Source organism: Pteropus alecto, unplaced genomic scaffold (genome assembly GCF_000325575.1).
Source record: "Pteropus alecto unplaced genomic scaffold, ASM32557v1 scaffold98, whole genome shotgun sequence".
Classification (NCBI taxonomy): domain Eukaryota; kingdom Metazoa; phylum Chordata; class Mammalia; order Chiroptera; family Pteropodidae; genus Pteropus; species Pteropus alecto.
In genome coordinates this window covers 4,243,561-4,264,872 of record NW_006443570.1, presented here as the reverse complement: position 1 = coordinate 4,264,872, position 21,312 = coordinate 4,243,561, and the positions used below count along the sequence as shown (strand labels likewise).

Genomic DNA, 21,312 nt, shown 5'->3' with positions numbered 1-21,312 from the left:
GGGCTTGGCTTCCCCATTCATTATTGATCATATTTTATAAATCCAACGCCACACAATTTTTTCCACATTACCGGGAGCCGTGGGGAGGCTGCCCGGCCATTGGCGGAGGGGACGTCACGAGGGCGGAGTCACGTGGTCCAGAGAGGAAAAAGGGGGTCCTTTTTGGTGTAAATCTGGACTCTAATTCTGTAATATATCAAGGAATCTCGTAAAACCGACACTAAAACGTCCCTGCCTACAAATCATCCGGCCAAATTATGAGTTCATTGTATTATGCGAATGCTTTATTTTCTAAATATCCAGCCGCAAGTTCGGTTTTCGCCACCGGAGCCTTCCCCGAACAAACTTCTTGTGCGTTTGCTTCCAACCCCCAGCGCCCGGGCTATGGAGCGGGGTCGAGCGCTTCCTTCTCCGCCTCGATGCAGGGCTTGTACCCCGGCGGGGGGGGCATGGCAGGCCAGAGTGCAGCTGGCGTCTACGCAGCCGGCTATGGGCTCGAGCCGAGTTCCTTCAACATGCACTGCGCACCCTTTGAGCAGACTCTCTCCGGGGTGTGTGCCGGCGACCCCGCCAAGGCGGCGGGCGCCAAGGAGCAGAGGGACTCGGACTTGGCGGCCGAGAGTAACTTCCGGATCTACCCCTGGATGCGAAGCTCAGGTAACGCCGCGCACCGAGCTGTCCCAAGCCACTGTGGACCGGGCCCATTCCCCGGAAGGCGCCCCCTTCCCGGCCAAGTGCCCCTTTCTGCTTCCACAACGCTCCCGGCAGAAGGTCGGCCCTGGGGACCTGGCACTCCCTTGGCCGCGCGACCCGGCGCGCCGCCCCCACCCCCATTTTTGCTTGGTGCTCTCAGGCTCGCTCTGCTTCTCGGTGGATCTCTCACCGCTGACGCCGCGGCGCTCCAAGCCCTCAGCTCGACTCCCACCCTTCCTCCTGGCCTTTTAGCTTTAAATATTTATCAGCCGCGCCGGCACGGGCTGGAGATGAAGCCGTTTGTCTTGAGGAGGAAGGTTGGGGTTTGCAGAGAATAGCCATTAGGGTCTCCCCCCTCCCTTCTCCTTCACCCCGCTGGGAATCTCAGCTTTGGGTGTGTCCCCCAGCCCCAGCTAGGATAAGGTCTGGGGGAGGGGACCGCAGCTCTGAGCAATTCTCCCCTCCCCCTTCCTTCCCAGCCAACCATGCTCCCCCATTATTCCCTTCTGGACAATTAGAGGTGGGCTCTAGAGGCATGGCAGGAGGAGGGGGTATGAGAGATTAGGATCCAGCCAGGGACACAGAGCCAGAGACAGGTGGAGAGAGGTGGGGGCTGAGGCCAAGAGGGATGAGAATCCCAATCTGGAACTTGGGAAGGGGCGGCAGAACTAGAGAAAGGGGCAGAGACCTCATGGGAGTACAACTGGCTTCCTTGGGTGCCCTTCCCAAGGCTCCTAAGTGCCCCTGGAGAACTGACCAAGTTTGCAGGTATTATTCCAAAAGGGTGAATATCCTCTTGACAGAGGCACTAGGACTTTATGAAGCCAAAAGGATAGTTAGAAAGTACAGGCCATTGAGCCAGTTTGTAGGGATGCTTGTAGGAGCCCCAAGAGCCCAGAGGCTCCGTGGGGTCTCCTGACAAGCCTGTCCCAGACATCCTTCTTAATGCTGTCCTGGACTCAGGGTCCAACCCCAAAGTCTAGAAGACCCAAGACTTGTGGTCAGAGGCTCCCAGTCTAACCAGGGTTGGTGGCCAGGAGAAGCCCAGCTCTTACGCGGTCAGTATTCGTGGTCACGGTCCCCATTACCCGCTCCATAATTCAACTGCCTTTCTGGTTGATTTATCAAAGCCTAAATTTTTCTGCTCCTAAACATTTTAGCTTGGCTTTTATCTGACTTGAAATTGGAGCCCCTAGTCCCTCCTCCTACCTGTTTCTTCTCTGGAGGGTTAGAACCAGCACCTCTCCCAAGCCTCCTCAGGACTTAGGGCCTAACCTGGGAAGCTCCCCTTTGCCCTTCAGCCCCCACCACCCAGATACTTCATGTTCTACCCTAACCCAGGCCGCTGTCTCTCCTCTCTCCCTGTACCTTCCTGGGGGCTTGAAGATTGCTTTGGAGAGCTGGGTTGTCTAAGTAGGTGGGCAGACAGGACAGTTGGCCTTGTCAGAACCTCAGCCACTCACTGGAAGATAGTCATCAGAGGGCAGCGGCTCTCAGACCAACTCCATGTTCCAAGGAAATCTGCAAATTCTTCTGCTTCTCCGCATTCCATAACAGGCTGGCAGGGAGGGAAGGAGGAGAACTTGTGGAGGGAAGGAGAGGAACAAGTGGACCTATGAAGATTCTTTATCTTCTTTTCCTTTGGGAAAAAACACTGAGACCAGGCCTAGAGCCATACTCCAGGGTTACTTGCATGGTTTCCATTGCCCCCTACCCCAAAGACCCTCAGAGTCAGCATCCAAAAAGGAAGGCTTGGGGTCCCTGGTTAAGCTCTCTTCATTGTACATATCCTCCTTGGGCACTGGGCCTCTAACAGCCAGCGAGTTAGATGTTGGATTCAGAACCCCTAGGTTGAAACACTTCTTGGCTGAAAAATGAGAATATTTGCCTTCGGAGGCCCCTAGAAAGGTCTGCACACTGGGAGAGGGCAGGCATAGGTTGGGGTATGGAAAGTGAGAATTTGGTTTAGTGGGGAAATGAGCTCTTCCAACCGCTGACTTCAAATCACACACGGGGTCTGAGAGGAGGGATATGGGCACTCTCGTGGCTTTTTCCGCACACACTGATTTTTATCCTCTAAACACTGTGTTCAGGGACGGACCGCAAGCGAGGCCGCCAGACCTATACGCGCTACCAAACCCTGGAGCTGGAGAAGGAGTTTCACTACAATCGCTACCTGACGCGGCGGCGGCGCATCGAGATCGCGCACGCGCTCTGCCTCACGGAAAGACAGATCAAGATCTGGTTCCAGAATCGCCGCATGAAGTGGAAAAAGGAGAACAAGAATGTGGGCCCCGGGGTTACCGGCCAGGACAAGGCCGAGGCGGAGGAGGACGAGGAAGAGTGAGGGACGGAGAAAGGGTAGAGGACGAGAGAGACGAGAAGGGAGAGAGGGAGAAGCCCAACTCTGAGAACTGAACTAGGAAACTCAAATCAAATGGGGGGAGGGATCTATTTAAATGGAAAGCAGGTAATTTTTTTTTTTAAGGAGAAAAGGTGAAATTTTGGTTTCTAACACTGAAAAAAAAAACTACCTATAGAAAAGTCTGCCGTGTTTGTTTTGTACAATATGGGAAGGACATCATCTACCTGTTCTGTAGCTTTCTGGAATTTGCCTCCCTTTTTTCTACGTCCCTATTGTAAGGTCTTTGTAAAATCTCGCTGTTTTGTAAGCCCCCCTCTTTGACGCTGTCTTTGTGGTCTGTGGGTCTAGACTAATGTGTGTTGTCCATCCCCCCTCCTGAGTCCCCGCCTTCCCAGTAGCCCCACTGAGGGGGCTTTAGGTAGCCCCAAGGACCCACGGACTAGCTTGAGTGTCCTCTTTGTGCACTTGGCCTGCCCTGATGCTTCTTGTTCCCCCCAACCCCTGTGATCCTCTTTACATTGTATGTGTATCTGAAGAACAGAGAAATAAAACACAATTTAAAATATAAATAGATGCTCTAGTTTCTGTGACTAAGGCTGGGAGGGGGTTATGGTTAGCCTTCCATCCTACCACTTCTCTGCTCAAATTTCTGCAGTCCATCCAGTACTTTCTGTGCTGGGGTCTGCTTTTTTTTTTCTGGTGCCCAGGCGCTGGGGGCAGCTGACTAGTGAACCCGATATCACACACGTTCCCTTTACATTCTTTTATACATGCTGACATAGGCAAATAGATACAATCACACATATTTACAGGTTGACATCATACATAAATAAATATACACATTGTCACATACAGCCACAAAGAAACACCCATATTCATATGTTCGCAAATACACATATAGGCATTCACACATCCCAACTCCATGCCCAGACACATGCATTCATGTTCACATACACTCATAAGTAAACACACATTCACACTCACTTACAGACACATTTATATATACCAATTACATTCACACATTGGCTTATAAACACGCAGATTCACATTTGCCCCCAAGTAAACACATCCATGAGTCAACATGCTCTGTCACACACATTCACAAAACCAAACCAAACTCCCACAGTTCCACGAACTTCCTCAACCTGACTTTCAAGCCAAGCTGGGGCTTGGCGGTGCCACTGGGGCCCAAACAGGGCTGAAATGCAAAGTGCTGGGCCCCTTACGAGGAAGAGCTGGGCGGTGTTGGGCAGAGGCCAGGCGGGCAGCACAGACCTCACCGCGGCCGAGAGAGGCCTCCAATGCCAGGATACTCCCGGATTATTCGGCAAACAATTATTGAAAGAGCTATTCGGTTATTTTATTTCCGTTTATTTTACTTTAATTTATTTTAATGTATCTATTCTAAATTAACACAGTGATCCAAATAAAACTTTTTAAATGGGGAGGGCGGGAAAACTGAGCCCCAAGGGCGAAAGCCTGAGCGGCGAGTTTACCGGCTAGTGTGGCCGCATCCCGGCATTCTGAGCCTCCCGCACCACCAGCCCCCGCTCTGCCTGCTTCCTCCGCGCCTTTCCGCCGGCTCTCCGCGCCGCCAGCAACCTGGAATCTTCTCCGGAGCACAGAGAAAGAAAGAAAGAAGAAAAACATTTTGGGGGAGGTTATTTCGTTTCCTGAATTTAGGTGCTAATAGCTTAATTCAAAATATGGGAGTATTTCGGAGGACCTGTGAAACACGGGGTGAATTTTGTTGTTCGTGCTATGGCTTTTGCTCCCAAAATAACCTCTGGTTGAGTGATTAAAAGCTCGGAGGTTGGCTTCTAAGCAGCTAGACTTGCGGAGCTGATTTTTGGTATTTATTCCATTATAAATCTTGGGTTATTTAAATTTAAAGAACAGCTTACGGACAGAATAGGGGAAGAGGGTTGGAAGGCAAGCATGTTTTAGAATCTGTTTAACTTGAATTTGTAAGTTAAGGGCCCCTGAACCTGCAGTGTCTCCACAAATGACCAAAAAAAAACCCTGGAGAGCACGTGGAGTTGTCAGTGGGAACCTGGGCACGCCGGCATTTGGGTGGAAGAGGCAGGATTCAGCCTCCTCCAATCTCTCGGGTGCAGAGGCAAGAATCTGGTTGCTACACTGTCCACCTTGGCCTCCATCAGGGCCACCTTTCCTTCCCCGTGTGAAAACTAGGCCCCAGGGGACTTAGGACCCCCACAGCTGCAATGCTGCAAGCCTCACAGGTGGAGATCCCCTCATAAATAGGGCTGGAAATGAGGGGGGCTTTAAGAGGAGGAGAGGGGGCACTGGAGCTTTCATTTTGCCTTGATGCAAGTGGCAACTCCAGACAACAGCTGCTGCTCCCGACTTAACCCCAACTGCCTTAGAATGGTACCCGTATGGAGAATTTAGGGTGAATTTTTACTAGAAGATGGGGCCAGAGCTCCTGTGAGAATAGGGAGGTTCTAATAAGAACACCCTTCCCAGATGGATCTTTGTGGCTCCTCGGTCTGATCGCCTGCACCCCAATTCTCACCCTTTCTCAGATTGGGGTTTCCCCAAAAAAGGAGAAGGAGAAGAAAAGAAGATGGCGACTGAGAAAAGGGTTGCTGGTGGAGCAGCCATGAAGAAATGCAATAAATTCCTTGTTGTTTTATGAAAATTTACAACTTTGTGATAGAAGTTTATGAGTGGTTGAATCCAGCGATTGGCCGGCGCCGGTCATGTGGCCGGGCGATCGTGAACATGAACTTTTTATCATTTCCCTGGTGGTTATAATGCAGCATTCTTTTGGACACCACACCTAGGTCGGAGCACTGTCGTCCTTCAGGGCTCCAGCCTCTTGATATTTTTATACTTCAGTATCAGCTCGATAAAGCAAAAGAGAGAGAGGAAGAGAGAGGGGAAGAGGAAAGAAGAGAGAGGGAAGGAGGGGGTGGGAATTACACAAAAGAGAACCAAAAATAATTTTAATTCCTAAGTTAATTTGCGTGCTGATCTAGGATTTTAGTCATCATGGAGGGTAAATGGACTATCTGCCCAGGACCGCAGCCTGATACCATTTTTCAAAGCCAGAACTTAGTCCATTTTCTATGCAAATATCAGAAAAGAGAAACACCCTCCCAAGTCAGAGAAGGGGAAGCGACGGCTCTCAGGTTGGGACAATATTATCTGGAAGATGAAGAAACCGAACGCTCTTTTTTTTTTTTTCTTCCTCCCCACCCCTTTCAATCCGAGGATAGAAACACCACGGTCTGCAAAGGTAAGGGAGATTCTACAATATTCTTATTCTTTCGCCTCGATTTTGTAGAGGATGGGGCTTGGGTTTGTCTCCATCCTCCGCCGTCCAAGACCGGGCTGAACCCCACCTCTGGGTGCTGCAGGGAGCGACTTTCCAGGAAATTTGGTGATCGAAAGAGGGGTGGCTGCTTCCTGGAGGGGGACCCAAGGCAGGGGAGATGGGAGGAGGAACCGAAAGGGGCCACGGAGGCGAGCTCTTAGTCGCCTTTTTAAGCGAGGAGAGGCTGAAGCGAGGGGTTTTCGAAAGAGGATGGGGGTGTCTGGGCTTCCGGGCTCTGGCAAAAGCCCGTTGCTACGGCCTCTGTGGGTTTGCGCCCCCTCCCCCGCCCACTATCCCTCCCTCGTTTTGGCCTCCCCTAATTGCCCCCGCTCTGTTCTCTTGCCCGGTTCGGGAATCGGCAGTTTCCCGGCAGCATTGGCACGAGGGGCGGTGGCGCTGAGGGACGTCCTGGTCTCTGGAGGGCCTGGAATCTCCGCAGAGGCCGGCGAGGGCAAGGAAGCGGCTAGAGAGAACCAGAAAGAACAATTTACAGAGAAATGCTCATTATCTCCCTCGGAGACATTTCTGAAATTAAAGGGCTGTAAGTGGAGGCACCCAAATCGAGAGACCCCCCCCCCCAGGAAGCCTGCCTGAGAATGCCCCCATCTCTCTCGCCTCTCCAGCAGGAGGGAGCCTCGCTCTGCAGGGAGACAATTTTGTGGTTTTTAACGCGGTAGGTTACAGCGTGTTGGTTTCGGTGCAATATTGATTCTGTTATTTGTGTTTTATTGGTACGGGGTGTGTGGATTTCGGTGGAGAAAATGGCCATGTGTGTGTGTGTCTGAAGTGAAAACATTTCAAACTTTCCTGGATCCAAACCTGGTGATTGTGAAGAAGCTGTTTAGCGTGTTGTTGTTTTAGGCTTGTAAACAAAAACAAAAAAGAACAAAATAAAAAAGAAAACCCAGTTGGGGACCTGATGGTGTCTGGACTGGAAAGCTGCCTGGTGCTGAGCTCAGACAGCTAGTCCGGTCCCTCCTCCGGCGCCTGATTTCATTACCCAGCCAGGCCTCTTGGGGAGGAGGGGAGAACCTTAGGGCGGGAGACAGAGATTCCTAAAGTAGCTGGTGGGGTGGAAGAAGGTGCAAGCAGCTAGTTGAGGACTTAAAAATAGAGAGGTCTTCTGCGGGAGCCTTAAGCCAAGAGATAAGAGAGACTTTGGGCGCTGAGGGCAGGTTTACAGGAATAGGTGATTTGCTTTTCTCTTGTAAAATACCAGAGCCAGAGCGTTCAGCCTCGGGCCTCTGGCTGCCCAGGGAATATGGGGTCTGGGGTTTTGGAGGGGGATATTAGCCCTCTCAATCCTGAGCTGGGGACAGACATATGCAGCCACTTGTGGCGTGGGAGGGGGCCCTGGTGGATGCCTTCCCAGCAGGCGTGGACTGGGTACCTGGAGGGACCTCTTGCTGCGCAGCCAGAGAAGTTCTCGGCACTCTGAACCTATTCTCAAAGGGAAAATTCCCCAAACCTACCCAGACTAAAGGTCTTTTTCTCCTGTAGTCTCGGTGAGTATAAATCATCCTTTAGACAGTTTGCTCTGACCCAAATTATGCGGTTTGCTGCCATCTACCGTCCATTCGGAGACATGCGACTTTGGCAAGCCACGCCAACGCTGCCTGAACCGTGCCCAACGCCGGGAGCACCGCCGCTCAGGTTCGGCGGAATTTGGGGGACTTGGGGCCCAGATTGTCGCTTTCCGCTAGATCTTGGTTCACGTCCGCTTGCGTATGGATTAGAGGACAAATGTCTCCTCCCCTTCGCCCGCCCCATCCTGGCTCCAAATCTGGCGGCTGGCTGGGGAAAGCAGCTTTTTCTAGGGCATATTTAAAGAGGACTAACACTGCATCCCGCGGGCAGGAGGCCGTGAATCCAAGGGTTGGGGGATCACGGTCGCGAGCCCACCAGCCTCCACTGCAAGCGCGAGAGGGGTTCATCCCGGCTGCTCCAGAGATCCGAAGCCAAGGCTGTTCAAGGTTTATTTGGTTTTCTTTTCCGTCAAGGGAGGTACCAGCAGAGGAGGCGACGGCCGGGCAGTTCCACTCGGTTGTCAAAAGACAACCGGGTCTGTGTTCTCGGGGTTGGCTTGTGAGTCTTGGTCAGTTCCTTGGCCGGTGAGTCCGTGATGAAGTAATTGAGCCGAGTTTTCTGGAAACTGTTGGTGTCTGCAAATGAGCAAGGGCCCCCTCCCTTATTCGTCATCATTTCAAGGGAAATAGACACAAATATACTTCGGGGGGAAAAAATGGGAGTGGGAGTGGAGATCAATTACTAAGGAACCAAACCATTGTAATTTCCGCGTTGCGGACCCCTCACACTCGCCTAACCTGACCATTTTCCCAGAAGGGGTGGTGAGGGCGGGGGTCCTCGCCTCTGCTGCGGGTTTGAATATTGGCTCCTGTCTCACGGGTTACTGATTAGCTCGGGCTTTCAATCGGCAGGAGGAAGCTCTGGCTACTTCTTTCAAGGTGCTGTGGCCCCAGTTCCTGGGCGGGGGCTCCAGGAAGTTGCCTGCAGTGCCAGGCAGGCCGAGGTGTTACTAGGGTCTGGCTCGAAGCCGGAGGCGCTGCCGAGGTCGAGGGGCCTGGCGGTGCTGGGGGCAAACACGCCGGCTGCCGCCCTCGGCGCCTGGTGAGTCTGGGCCACAGGGGCAGCCCTTTCAGTTTTTCTGCAGCAAGAGTGACTTTTCCGCGGCTAGAAAGCCCAGCCCAGTGCGGGAGGCCCCGAGGGAGCACGCCTTAAATGTCTTGGGCGCCTCGGGGATTTTTTTTTTTTCCTGTGGGCAATCCAAAGGACAGGTGGGGAAGGGAAGGAGGCTGGTACGGAGAGTTGAAACACTTCAGGGCTCTTAGGGTGCTGGTGGGCCTGTGGGGAGGAAACTGAGAGAGCGAGCTGAGCGCCACCGCCCTCCTCATCCCCCCACCCCCAGATCAGAGACCACACGTTCATTTGCATAATGGAAATGAGGTCTTTGTACCACTCCGGACTGGCCCATTTTAAGGCCAAGTCCCATCTAAGCAGCTCCCAAAGGTTGGGAGTGGCCACACTTCTCCCTCTAGGAACATTTATGTTCTCTAAACCTAGAGAATCACAGAATTGGGTTGAGATGTTTTAATTCACCCCACCCCAGCCAGACCTGGGAGCGGGGGTGGGCCAAGGTGCCCACAACCCAAAGGGCTGGGTGTAGGAGAGCTTTGTAGTTGAGAGGAAAGGGGAAGCATGGGCAATGTCTCAATTCCCCGACCCCTCGACACACACAGGCGAATACTCCTCCCTGAGGTTGCTGGTAAAGGAGAATTTTACCCCTGAGCTGAATACAACTGAGACATTTCTGTGGGAGCTGGAATGTATATTCATCCACAGGACGGCAGATTCGCAGCATAGAAAACTACAATTATAAATCCTGCCTGTGGGGATTCTGTACAATCCTTCTGTTATGTACTCAAGACTTGGTACACATTTATATCCACCTCTCCATACACATGCTTCCTCATAGAGGCAGGGAGAGATACCCCAGACCAGCAGACAGCTGTACTCGCTGTGTATTTACATATTCCCCCTTGGAGACAGTCAGACACAGGCGGCAGTGGACCGAACCACAGACAGATTCGTAGAGATCTGGCTCCAGAAACCAGGCGGTCTCTGGCCCAGCTATGCCTGCCTGCCTGCTCTTTCTCCCAAACAAACGGATCAGAGGAATAAACGCTCATAAATACCTCTGGGCTTAGATAAGAGCGATGAGGCGCTATTTCCTTTCATGCTGGACTCCAGGCGCCCAGGCCTTGCCTTTGTGGCTCCATCTCGCGACAGGCAACCTGCAGAAGTGAGGTTAATTTGGGGGCTGTGACTCTAAGGATAAGTTTTTTTCCTGCTTCTATCACAGGGGAATCTTACTTCATCCAGACTTCACAGGCAAGCCCACACCTTCCAGTCCTAGGATGGGGACATTGTGGCTGGGAAGGAGGCAGAGAAGACTGAGGTCCAAGGCCCAGCTTCCGTGGCAGTGGGAGGGAGGCGCATATGGGCACTATCCCACCTTGCTTCTTCTGCCCAAATGTCCCCCATTCCTCTGTAGGAGTGGGCCCAATCGCAGCTAGATTGGAGCATTTATTATTCTCCATCATGAGGAGGCTCGAGCTTATTTTTCTTAAATCTTGATTAAACAGCCATAGAGTCAGGCTAAGAAGGGATTGTCACTTGGCTATGAAGGTCCAGCTTAGAAGTTGTCCTGAGTTCAGGAAGCCCTTGCAGGCTGCTTTGTAACCAACTGAGTTCCCACTCTTAGTCACCAACCTCAGCCCTCTACCATTTTCCCTAGTGTCTTATATCATCTTCAGTGGGCAGAGCTGGCCCACAAAAAGGAGTCCAAAGAGCAGTTTCAGAGGAGGCTCAGCCTGGCCCTTTCATCATCAGATTTTGTTCCACATCCTGACCCACTCCTGGCCCCAGGTCCAAAGGTGGTCACCCTTTACTGCCTGGCATCCACATGCATATAGAAACATCAAAAATGCAGCTCAGTCTTCTAGCCTGGCTTCAATGCTTATTTTCCTTAGATGAGAGCCGGAGATGTACACTCTCTCTCACACCCAAGCTTTGTACAGCAGTAAAGCTGGTGATCCACACATGAGATGTGCGAGAGATCGTAGAGATGCTGAGAAGGGTAGTGAGCATCTGCAGAGGGGATGCTGGCTGATAGTTGTAAGCTGCTTGCTAAGTCCTCAGGAGGACTCGAACACCCCTCCCTCCTTATAAAACTAAACCAGAATCAAGTCTTGGGAAACAGTTAATTTAAAAAAGAACTGCCAGCTTCTGAAGAGACTTGGGAAAGGAGCAAGGGCCCTTCTCTTCCTGATGGTCTCTGATCACCTCAAATATCAGGAGAGTTTGAGGACACTAAATTGAAGGAGGACCGATTTCTTCCCTATACCCACTTTCTGAGACAACCTTGATTCCTAAGAAAGTGTAGCCCAGGATATTAGTAAGTCTTTGCTGGGTAGGAGGTGGGGGTGGAGTGAGGGTTGCAAGAAGGTTAGGAACCAGATAAACCTAGGCTGGGGGATGCCCCTCATGACTCCTCTCCATATCTCCAAGTGAGGAGAGGACTAGTCCCTTTCACCAGTGCCCCTTCCTGTGCCAGGAGTAAGCAGTGCATACAAGAACCATACGAAATGTCTTAGGCAGCAGCAGCCATAGCCTTCAAAAAAGCTCCTAGCCTAGCTGAAGAGCCAGAGGGAGAAGCTTGAGCTCAGACCCTCCTCCCATTCCCCAGCCATCCAGGGTCTTCTGGGCAGCAGGCTTTGGCCTGCTGCTCAGACCATAAGAGTTGCAGAGAAGTAGGAATAATAACAACCCCGGGCTTGGAAGAGATAGAGTAGATCTGAGAAACAAAAAGAACAGAACGGTTTTCAAAACCTGGAGAAAAGATAATTTCTTCTTCACCTGTCTTTTCCTGGAAATGATGCTAATTAGTGGAGAACTCTTCTCCCCTTGGACCAACACAAAATCCTAGAAACAAACCTTCTTCTTTAGTTCTCTCCTAGCCCGATTGAGATTCGAGATTCAGGGACTGTTACCCTTCCTTTGAGGGAATGGGGCTCAAGCAACGCAGGGGTTAACTTTTCTGAAACACAATTAACTTTTTCCTATCCTGCGTGGGGAGGGGAGGGATATATTTATTTAATCACTAGGGGATGGGGTGGTCTCAATCCAAAGCTCCCTCCTCCCTCAAAGGCACAGACGCCTCTTTCGCAGATCCTACGTAGGTGGAACAGGACGTGTCGTGTTGTTGGGGGGAGAGAGAGAGAAAGGAGAAAGAGAAGAAGGAGAAAAAAAAAGGTTGATAGGTTTGTGCGCGGGTCCCTCGTGCGGTCTGCGCTCCTCCTGGGTGCTATTTGACAATTCCTGCCTCTGCCATTGGTCAGTGTTGGATCAGATGGTTGTATTTCCTTCTGGCCCTCACTGGCACCTCGCCATCCCCCCTCAGCTAAAACCCAATCTCAGATATACTACTAATAGGCGCGGCGCTCGGACTATAAAACACAACAAATCATAAACCCGGCGGAGCAGCAGCGGCCGTGCGCGCCTCCCTCCCAATGAGTTCCTATTTCGTGAACTCCACCTTCCCCGTCACTCTGGCCAGCGGGCAGGAGTCCTTCCTGGGCCAGCTACCGCTCTACTCGTCGGGCTATGCGGACCCGTTGAGGCACTACCCCGCGCCCTATGGGCCCGGGCCGGGCCAGGACAAGGGCTTTGCCGCTTCCTCCTATTACCCGCCGGCGGGCGGCGGCTACGGCCGAGCGGCGCCCTGCGACTATGGCCCGGCGCCGGCCTTCTACCGCGAGAAGGAGTCGGCCTGCGCGCTCTCGGGCGCCGACGAGCCGCCCCCCTTCCACCCGGAGCCGCGGAAGTCCGACTGTGCGCAGGACAAGAGCGTGTTCGGCGAGCCCGAGGAACAGAAGTGCTCCACGCCGGTTTACCCGTGGATGCAGCGGATGAATTCGTGCAACAGTGAGTAAGACTCCGCGGTTGCCGCAACCCCACGGGCCCCCACCCCGGGAGACAGAATTGGCGAGACCCCCATTCTCCCACCGAGTGTGGGATGGGCATCTCAGAAGCGAAGAGAAGATGGGGAGCCTGTATTGGATCTCCCGCTCTGTCCGCTCACCCTCAGGAGTTACAAAGTTTGCAAAGTCTCAGCCGCACTCCGAGGCAGGGAAGCAAGTGGATTCTCGGGGGCGTCAGGCCAGAGCCGGGATTGTGGGTCAGGGCAGGAGCAAGGAGCAGAAGTCACGCGCTTGGCTTTCCCTTGGCGCCCCCAGACCTGGTAGGGTCCCCCACCCAAAGACTATTACATTGAAAATGGAGCGCGTCATGGGAAGGGGGGCAAGTGATGCTGGCAAGGGATAGTGGAGTCCGGGACTGTTTCCCTGCGGGTGGGGGGCTGGGGAAAGATGAGGCACCAGGAAAGAGGCGATAGTCAGAGGAGGGTGTGAGAATAAGGGGAGGAAAGAGAAGGGGAGCGGGTGGAGGGGGAGAGAGGGAGAAGCAGGCGCCTGGGTTTCAGGTTGGATTATTTGTCGGCCTGAAGTCCCAAATTGATGTCCATTAGCGGGACACGAAAGTGAGGAGCAGTTAATGCCGACTATGGATCGATCCACGTCATTACGGATTAAGGATGGGAATCTATCACACGGGGGGCGGGGGGGGGTAGCTAGAAGGATGGGGAGAAAAGGATGCAGCCCGGGGGAAGAGACACACCTGGTCAGTACTTCCCCAGCTCCTCCCCCTAGTCTCAGGTGGAATTTTAAGCTGCTCCTCCCATCCCCCACCGAGAGTCTAGACTGGAGGCGCAGGCCTAGGAGACCCGGAGGGAATCTGGAGGGGGCGCTGGAGGGTGAGGAAGTGGGGAGTAGGGAACGGGGGAGTGGAGGGCATCCCGGGACAGGCTGGAGTCCATGTTTGAGAGTCGAGTGGGGGAGGGGGGGCTCTGGCCCTGGTGACCCTAGGCCTCAGCATCCCTTCTCCGTGTAACAGGTTCCTCCTTTGGGCCCAGCGGCCGCCGCGGCCGCCAGACCTACACGCGCTACCAGACCCTGGAACTGGAGAAGGAGTTTCACTACAATCGCTACCTGACCCGGCGGCGGCGCATCGAGATCGCGCACGCCCTGTGCCTGACCGAGCGGCAGATAAAGATCTGGTTCCAGAACCGGCGCATGAAGTGGAAAAAGGAGAGCAAACTGCTCAGCGCGTCTCAGCTCAGTGCGGAGGAGGAGGAAGAAAAACCAGCCGAGTGAAGGGGCCGGAAAGGGAGAAAGAGGGACGCGAATGAGAGGCCCGTGGGGAGCCGAGGGCTGCAGAGAGCCCTGTGAAGGCTCTGCGGGCGGGGGGAGCCCAGGAACCTGCTCTCCAGCACACGACAGGCGGGGCCCAGCGCTCTCCTGGACGCCCCCACCCGCAGAGCTCTCGCTGGGTTGTGGGAGGCCGGGCCGCCTGAGCCCAGCCAGCACCCCGCGCGCCCCCTCCATCCCCGCGGAACCCGCCTCAGCCCGATCAGACTTCCCCTGTGAGAACTGAGGACCGGACTCACTTGATGTTTTTTGGAAGCAGAGCAAAATACTCTTGTTCGTGTCGCGTCTCTTTTCGTCCCTGTTCCCTGTGCACGGTTCAATGGTAGCTTCGCAGTTCCCTCAGCGGGGACCTCGAAGACTTCCTGACCCCAGACCGCTCTCCTCCCCCCTCCCCAAAGCCACTGGAAGGAGCACATACTACCTAGAAGTAAGAAGAAGAGCCTCAGAAAAAACAAAGTTCTATTTTATTAATTTTCTATGTGTTGTGTTTGTAGTCTTGTCTTAGCTCTGGACGTGAAATACTTCGGTAATAATATTAATATTATTAATAATGATAATAATAATAAAGACATAAAAACTCATGCTCAATCACTTCTGCTCCTCCCCTGCCACCACCCTCCCACTGCCCACCGCCCTCCCACCACCACTCCTTGGTCCCTGGTGCCGGAAACTCTGCAGCAAAGGCAGGAGCCTGGTTGGCCCCAGCGGCCCGACAGGACTCGGAAGTTACAGTTGAGATAAAGGCTGGAGTCATCCTGCCCAGGCTCTAGCTCTGAGCTTGCGGGTGCTGAATGAAGCTCGTAATGTCCTCTCCAGGCGCAGACGTGGGGGACAGAGAAGGGCCATTTCCCTCCTATTCTCTAGCTGTTCCTCGTTTGTCCGTGGCACGAGGGACACCACTGAGGCCCCCTAGCCAGGAGCCCTTGCAGAGATTTAACGAGGCGGGTCTTGCGCCTGAGCGGCGGTTTTCTGTCCTCCCGCTTGCTGGGGCAGTGGTTTTTGGCCTGTCCACATGGTCTGGTCTCCACCGGTCTTGGCCATCGGATCTCAGCCTGTGGCTCCGGAGGCCAAATCAGGGCTGCCGGGTCTCTCTTCGCCTGAAAAGCTCTAGCTCCTCTTCCTGCCTCAAGTAGGAGCTCAGTGACAAGTACGGGAATTCGAAGCCATGGACAGGCGCCCGCCCAAAGACAGGACTTTCCCCTTGCTCCTTGGAGACCTGAGGATAGGAGGCCCGGTGATGGGGCAGTTCGGTTTCCTCTCCTCGACCCAAAAACGACCCATTCTCTTCCCGTCCCCATTCTCACATAGACGGCAAGCTGCGGACACTGTTTTCCTTTCTTCCTCCTCCTCTCTCCCTTTTTTATTTTTAAAGAAAATAGCCGCCCAGCAGAAGGGGCCCAGCTGCGGCCGTCTCTGCCCGCCCAGCGCGTTCTGCAAGGCGCCGCTGGTCCTCAGAAGCTCTTTCCGGGGAAAGCGTGGGCCGCCGGGCACATTCTGAAACTACCCAGACGCCAGCGAGGGGCCTGGAGCGGGGCCTCCGGATGCAACAGCGGGCATCTGGCGAGGAGGTGAAAGGCTCCTGCCTTGATCCCAAACTCTGAAAGCCACGTTTCCACCCTAGCCCCAGATGCCTTCACGGTCGCCGCCACCGTTTCTCCCACAAGTAGGCCGCTTAACCTCAGCGGTGTTCATCCTCAGGGGTCCCAGTCTTGCTCTGCCATTCACCAGGCTGGGCTAAGGATGAGGAGGAGGTCAGGAAGAGGGTTCCAAATTAAAAGTTAAGGGACTGAGCAGAAGGGAAAGTTTCTCTTTCCAACCCTTGGCCCAGCTCTGCCAGCTCGGCCTCGGCTCTGTGAGTGGGCCGCTACAGCCCCATTAGGAAGCAGGCCAGGCTGAGCTCGCGGAAAGGGGAGGAGGGCCCGAGGCAATAATTGTTTTTCACACACATCTTCCAACCCTCTCCCCCATTTCCGAAGCCAACTCGGAGAGTAAGGGAAAAGCAACTCAATATTTGATCATCTGATCCAGAGTTAAAATAATAATAAAAACAGGGAGAAGAACACAAATAGAAAGAAGTAACCCCACTCCCAAGACAGTGATTAAAGCCTCAACCGGTTCCCTCCTCTGAAAGACTCAACTCTGCGAGTGAGCCTACGCCAGGCTGCTTCTTCGCCCTGCGGTTGCGGGGAGCCAGCAGGGAGGCAGTCGTCGCCGCCATGGCGGTCTGAGGCGTGCGCTTCCGCCGATCACCGGGAGGTGGCGCGCTCTGCTCAGAGGCCGCCTCCAACCTTCTCCCTGTTTCTCCCCCTTCTTTTTTCCCCCTCTCGGAGGCTCGCATTGAATCGGCCCTAACGATTCTCGGATCGTCATTATTTGTAACCATAGAGCATGAATTACCTCTTGAGGTCATCAGCGAGAATTTACGACTGGTCAACAAAAGCACGTGATTCTCTAACGCCCCCCCATCCCCCTTCCACCCCCCCCCATATTTGGCCGCATACATAGCAAAACGAAGTACAGTGCATCGCTATAATTCATTAATACATCATAAATCGTGAAGCACAGGGTTATAACGACCACGATCCACAAATCAAGCCCTCCAAAATCACCCAAATGAGCTCGTACTTTGTAAACTCCTTCTCGGGGCGTTATCCAAATGGCCCGGACTATCAGTTGCTAAATTATGGCAGTGGCAGCTCTCTGAGCGGCTCTTACAGGGATCCCGCTGCCATGCACACCGGCTCTTACGGCTACAATTACAATGGGATGGACCTCAGCGTCAACCGCTCTTCGGCCACCTCCAGCCACTTTGGGTCGGTGGGCGAGAGCTCGCGCGCCTTCCCCGCGCCCGCCCAGGAGCCCCGCTTCAGGCCAGCGGCGTCGAGCTGCTCCCTGTCCTCGCCCGAGTCCCTGCCCTGCACCAACGGCGACAGCCACGGCGCCAAGCCCTCTGCCTCGTCCCCCTCCGACCAGGCGACCCCAGCCAGCTCCAGCGCCAATTTCACCGAAATAGACGAGGCCAGCGCGTCCTCCGAGCCTGAGGAAGCCGCGAGCCAGCTAAGCAGCCCGAGCCTAGCTCGGGCGCAGCCAGAACCTATGACCACCTCCACAGCCGCGCCCGAGGGGCAGACTCCGCAGATATTCCCCTGGATGAGGAAGCTTCACATCAGCCATGGTAATTGTCGCTCTCGCTCCCTTTTTTGTCTTCTCGGCGTTCCTTCTCTGCGTTTGGGTCGGGGGCGGGAGGGGGGGGGTGAGGAGAGCTTGGCTTTTCCTCGAATATAGATTTATTTTTTACAGAGGGGAGAAGTCTCTAAGAGGGTCCTCACAGCTTGGGGGACAGAGCCAAAGAAGGTCTTTAGTTGGGGGGTGAGAGAGGAATATTTTAAATAATTTTTCCCCAGACTCAACGGTGGTTTTACTCGTCCAGCTGTATTAGCTTTCGAATGGAAGGTGGGGAAGGGTCCTGCTTACCCCGGAAATTTTGAGACTGCCGCCAGCAAAGGAGGGGCGAGCAGTCAAACGAGCTTTCCGGGGCAAAACTGCCGCCGCTCCCTTCCCTCCCGGGGCCAGCGGCCGCCTGAGCCCAGCGAAGAGTGAGGCACAGGGAGGGAGCCAGAGACAAAGCCGGGCGCCTTCTCTGCCGGCAGAAGTGGGGGCTGCGAGAAGGAGGTTCAGAAAGCGAGCTTAGTTGCGGGGTGTCTGGAGCGGGGAGGATTGGAGCGGTGGTGAGCTGGGGGCCGGGGACGCCTGGGTCCTGCTCCACGCCCCCCTCCCACCCAGTGCCCCCTCCCTTGACCGGAATAACGTTGCCTCGTGGGCTCTACTCTGTCTGCTCCAGATATGACCGGGCCGGACGGGAAAAGGGCCCGGACCGCCTACACGCGCTACCAGACCCTGGAGCTGGAGAAGGAGTTCCACTTCAACCGCTACCTGACGCGGCGGCGGCGCATCGAGATCGCCCACGCGCTCTGCCTGTCGGAGCGCCAGATCAAGATCTGGTTCCAGAATCGGCGCATGAAGTGGAAGAAAGACAACAAACTGAAAAGTATGAGCCTGGCTACAGCCGGCAGCGCCTTCCAGCCCTGAGCCCTCCTAAAGGAGCCCTGGGCGGCCCAAGAGCTCGTGCCGCCCCCAGCCCCGGCCCCTCCGAGCCTTGCCGCGCTGCCGCTGTCCGCTGGGGACCGGTTCCCACGAGCCTGCCTCGCCCTGGCCTTGTGTTAAGATTTTTCGTTTGGTCTTAGGTCTGCCTGTGGCTCCCTCTCTCCTGGACTGGTTAATCTTGTTATTATTGTTAATAATAATGATAATAATTATTTTCTCTCCATGCTCCTCACTCCCCTCCGCTCACCCCAAATCCACCAGTGTTTCTGAATGTTCGTGTCTGTGGTTGCACTCCTTCCCCAGGAAGAAAAGAAACTCGCATGTTTAATGTGAACTTTCCCCGCCCCATCTTGTTCTTCTAACTTATTTATAAAAGGATGATCGCTGTATTTTGAGTTTCAGCTTGAAACTTCTCTAAGGGGCAGCAGTTGAGGTGGGGTGGTGCCTAAGTGGCTGAGGCCCAGCTGAGCTGGCCTCAGAGATGGAGTCCATGACTGCGTCTTTCCACCCTCTTCTTCCTCCTCCCTCTCCACCCCCTGGGTCCAAGTCTCCTAGTGACTTGGTTCTGGGGTGGGAGGAAGCCAAGGTGGACCAAAGGGGTGATGTTAAGAAGAGGAAAGGCAAATAATGAGATGTGAGTTCCTGCCGCCTGTGTAGGCCCCACACGGCCTGGTCTGGGCGTGTAGGGTAACAAAAATAATCCTCAGTGTAAAATGTCTTGTGTATTTCTCTGTGAATCCATGGGTCTGGCATAGAGGGCCCAAAGCGTGTAAATATGGGGGTAGTCTGGGTCAGACCCATCCCACTCCCCCCTACCCATTTCCCTTCCAAGACCATTTGTAGTGAGTGAGTGGATGCTGTGCTACGTGTGAAATCTGTCTTTGCCGGGCCTGTCTCAGTGATTCGCTTTTGGTATTTGTTTGTAGCTTTCCTTGAAGTCAATAAATGTTTCCCCTACTCCACTGCCCTTCCACTTGTCTTTTCTCTGGGAGCCTACCTCTCCCATCACAGGGCACACCCTACACTATTCTTGATAGATCTGGGGTGCAGAGAAGGGAAAGCAGGGTGCTCACCAGCAGCCCCTCTCAGCCACCTAAGTCCCTGGCTTGGTCAGCGGTGTTTGAGCCAGAGGACAGGCTTTCATTCCTGGGGGACTGAAAGGCCCAGAAACCTTATGTGAGGCTGGGGCCAAGGAAAGGATGAGATGGACTCCACCCTGGCCTTCCACCAGCCAGCCAGAAAAGCCTCTGGAAACCTCTTCAGGGAAAGTAATTTGGGCCTAAGTCTTGAGTAGAAGGTCCTGGCCAGATGGGAGTGGTACAGGCCATCCCAACTCCTCTAGCCCCTGCTCCAAATCCCAGTTCGGCTCTGCTACCCACTAAGGCAAAAAAAAAAAAAAAAAAATCCACTGGATTTCAAAGGTTTCCTCTTATCCTCAGTCTTCTCTGCATTTATCAAGAGCACTCTCTCCAGAGGCCTAACTGACCTTCTTTCTTGATTAGGAGTTGGGGTCCCTCCTGGAAGACCCCTGGTTCCCCTTACAGCCAGACTGGCCCAAGGCCAGGGCCCAGTTCTCCTATATCCAAATCAGCCTCCACCCTGAGCACAAGAGTCGAGTCTGGACACTTACCCGTTCAATCCCTTCCAGCTTGGCCCAACTTCTTACAGGACTTGGGGGGAGGGGAAGCTGGTGAGGAGGCAGCCGAGGGTCGTGGAAGCTCTACTGGGCCCTCTTTCCCCCTCACCCCTTGACTTTGTCCCCCTTTGTCCATAGCAAACTATCCCAAAAGTCGCTATGACATTTAGATGTCAAATGGATAGGGGTTTTATCTTGAAGTTAGATCGTAAAAATCGCCGAGAAGTCAGACAGATACCCCTCACTGGCTCGAGAAAGTCACGTGAGGTCCATAAAGTTAGTTTTATGGTTTTGGGGAGTTGACACCGCGCGGTATATTTCACATTCTCCAGAATGTTAAGTGACACTTTAACTGCTCGCTGTGGTGGGGAAGGGGGCAGAGGTAGGTGAGGGCTCTCGCAGCCCAGAAGGCAGTGGCGGCAGCCGAGGCCCAGCTCTCTCGCAGTAAGTCGCTTCCAGCTTTCGCTTTTTCCCCTTTCAATTTGGGGCTTGGGATCGGGGGAAGGAAATCGTGCCTCTGGCAGGACTGTAGGGTGAAATTTAGTCTGCTTTTTGCACCAAGTTCTGACAAGCTGGGTTGTCTGAAGTGGGGGCACTCAGTTTGATAAGGCCTCAGTGATTGAGGTGCCTGGTTTTTATTCGCAGTAATGTCTGGCTCTGTGGGGAAAAGCACTTGTGTGGGTTCCTTCAGTGCCCTTGGAAATTTAGGGGGTAAGAAGGAGGAGTGTGTACTGCTGAAAGAAGGGCCCCTTGTGGGGGCCACTTCACTGCTGGATATCTTCAGACAGACATCTCTCCACCCCCAGGAAAGAAACTTTATGACAGGCATTTGTCAGGGGTGTGTGGGGGCACGCCGCTGGGCACTTTTATCTGGATACATATGAGCTGAGAAAAAGCACCGGGAAGGCTAAGCAGCTGCCGTGGGCTGCCTTGCACTGGGACACTCTCTAGCTTTCAGATCTTTGAACACCATGAAAGGCAGTACCTCCAATTCTCCGTGGCCTCATCAGGGTTGTCAAGGATGGGGAGCGTGGCACTTTTGCACCCCACTTCAGCCTGTTGGTCCCAAGCCAACATTTCTGCTTGGCTCTAAATAGGGTCCTGAGGTCAGAGTGGGGAGTGGACAGAGGGAGGCAATTCCCTCAAATCCAAAACCTAACTCCTAGCCGAAGTGGGTGGAAGGGGAGAGCTTCTCCCCTTGCCTAGAGGAGCTAGGTGTTTAAGGTAGATCCCTGGAAATCCCTCCATAAATAAAACTAGCTCAAGAAAATAGACCCCCAACTGTCAGGAGGGAAAAAAAAAAAAGAGACTCAGGAGCTGGAAAGAACAT

General features: G+C 53.8%; 3 protein-coding genes and 1 long non-coding RNA gene across 5 annotated transcripts; 3 read left to right on the top strand and 1 right to left on the bottom strand.

The window, feature by feature from the left end:
- Positions 1-120: 120 nt before the first annotated feature.
- HOXB7 (homeobox B7) lies at positions 121-3,627 on the top strand. Its single transcript, XM_006924760.3, has 2 exons — positions 121-657; positions 2,787-3,627. The coding sequence occupies exons 1-2, from the start codon at positions 258-260 to the stop codon at positions 3,038-3,040; spliced, it is 654 nt and encodes a 217-aa protein (XP_006924822.1). The 5' UTR covers positions 121-257; the 3' UTR covers positions 3,041-3,627.
- Positions 3,628-4,413: 786 nt separating this feature from the next.
- On the bottom strand, positions 4,414-21,240 carry LOC107196602. 2 transcript variants are annotated; one of them, XR_001518060.2, is made up of 4 exons: positions 19,977-21,240; positions 10,112-10,210; positions 7,871-8,560; positions 4,414-6,861 (listed from the first exon to the last, which is right to left on the bottom strand). It is a non-coding gene; the product is annotated as an uncharacterized LOC107196602 (long non-coding RNA). The 2 variants fall into 2 exon arrangements; XR_003043926.1 differs by having other exon boundaries at positions 8,238-8,560.
- On the top strand, positions 10,240-14,823 carry HOXB6 (homeobox B6). Its single transcript, XM_015599280.2, has 2 exons — positions 10,240-12,902; positions 13,929-14,823. Exons 1-2 carry the CDS (start codon positions 12,488-12,490, stop codon positions 14,186-14,188), a joined length of 675 nt encoding a protein of 224 aa, XP_015454766.1. The 5' UTR covers positions 10,240-12,487; the 3' UTR covers positions 14,189-14,823.
- Positions 15,983-19,308, top strand: HOXB5 (homeobox B5). Its single transcript, XM_006924757.2, has 2 exons — positions 15,983-17,417; positions 18,084-19,308. The coding sequence occupies exons 1-2, from the start codon at positions 16,856-16,858 to the stop codon at positions 18,329-18,331; spliced, it is 810 nt and encodes a 269-aa protein (XP_006924819.1). The 5' UTR covers positions 15,983-16,855; the 3' UTR covers positions 18,332-19,308.
- Positions 21,241-21,312: the final 72 nt, after the last annotated feature.

Excerpts from the sequence above, each read along its gene's own strand:
- HOXB7 (XM_006924760.3), top strand. The coding sequence starts at position 258 with ATGAGTTCATTGTATTATGCGAATGCTTTATTTTCTAAATATCCAGCC. Across the intron at positions 658-2,786 it reads CCCCTGGATGCGAAGCTCAG|GGACGGACCGCAAGCGAGGC; the intron begins GTAACGCCGCGC and ends CACTGTGTTCAG.
- HOXB5 (XM_006924757.2), top strand. The coding sequence starts at position 16,856 with ATGAGCTCGTACTTTGTAAACTCCTTCTCGGGGCGTTATCCAAATGGC. Across the intron at positions 17,418-18,083 it reads GAAGCTTCACATCAGCCATG|ATATGACCGGGCCGGACGGG; the intron begins GTAATTGTCGCT and ends TGTCTGCTCCAG.
- HOXB6 (XM_015599280.2), top strand. The coding sequence starts at position 12,488 with ATGAGTTCCTATTTCGTGAACTCCACCTTCCCCGTCACTCTGGCCAGC. Across the intron at positions 12,903-13,928 it reads GCGGATGAATTCGTGCAACA|GTTCCTCCTTTGGGCCCAGC; the intron begins GTGAGTAAGACT and ends TCCGTGTAACAG.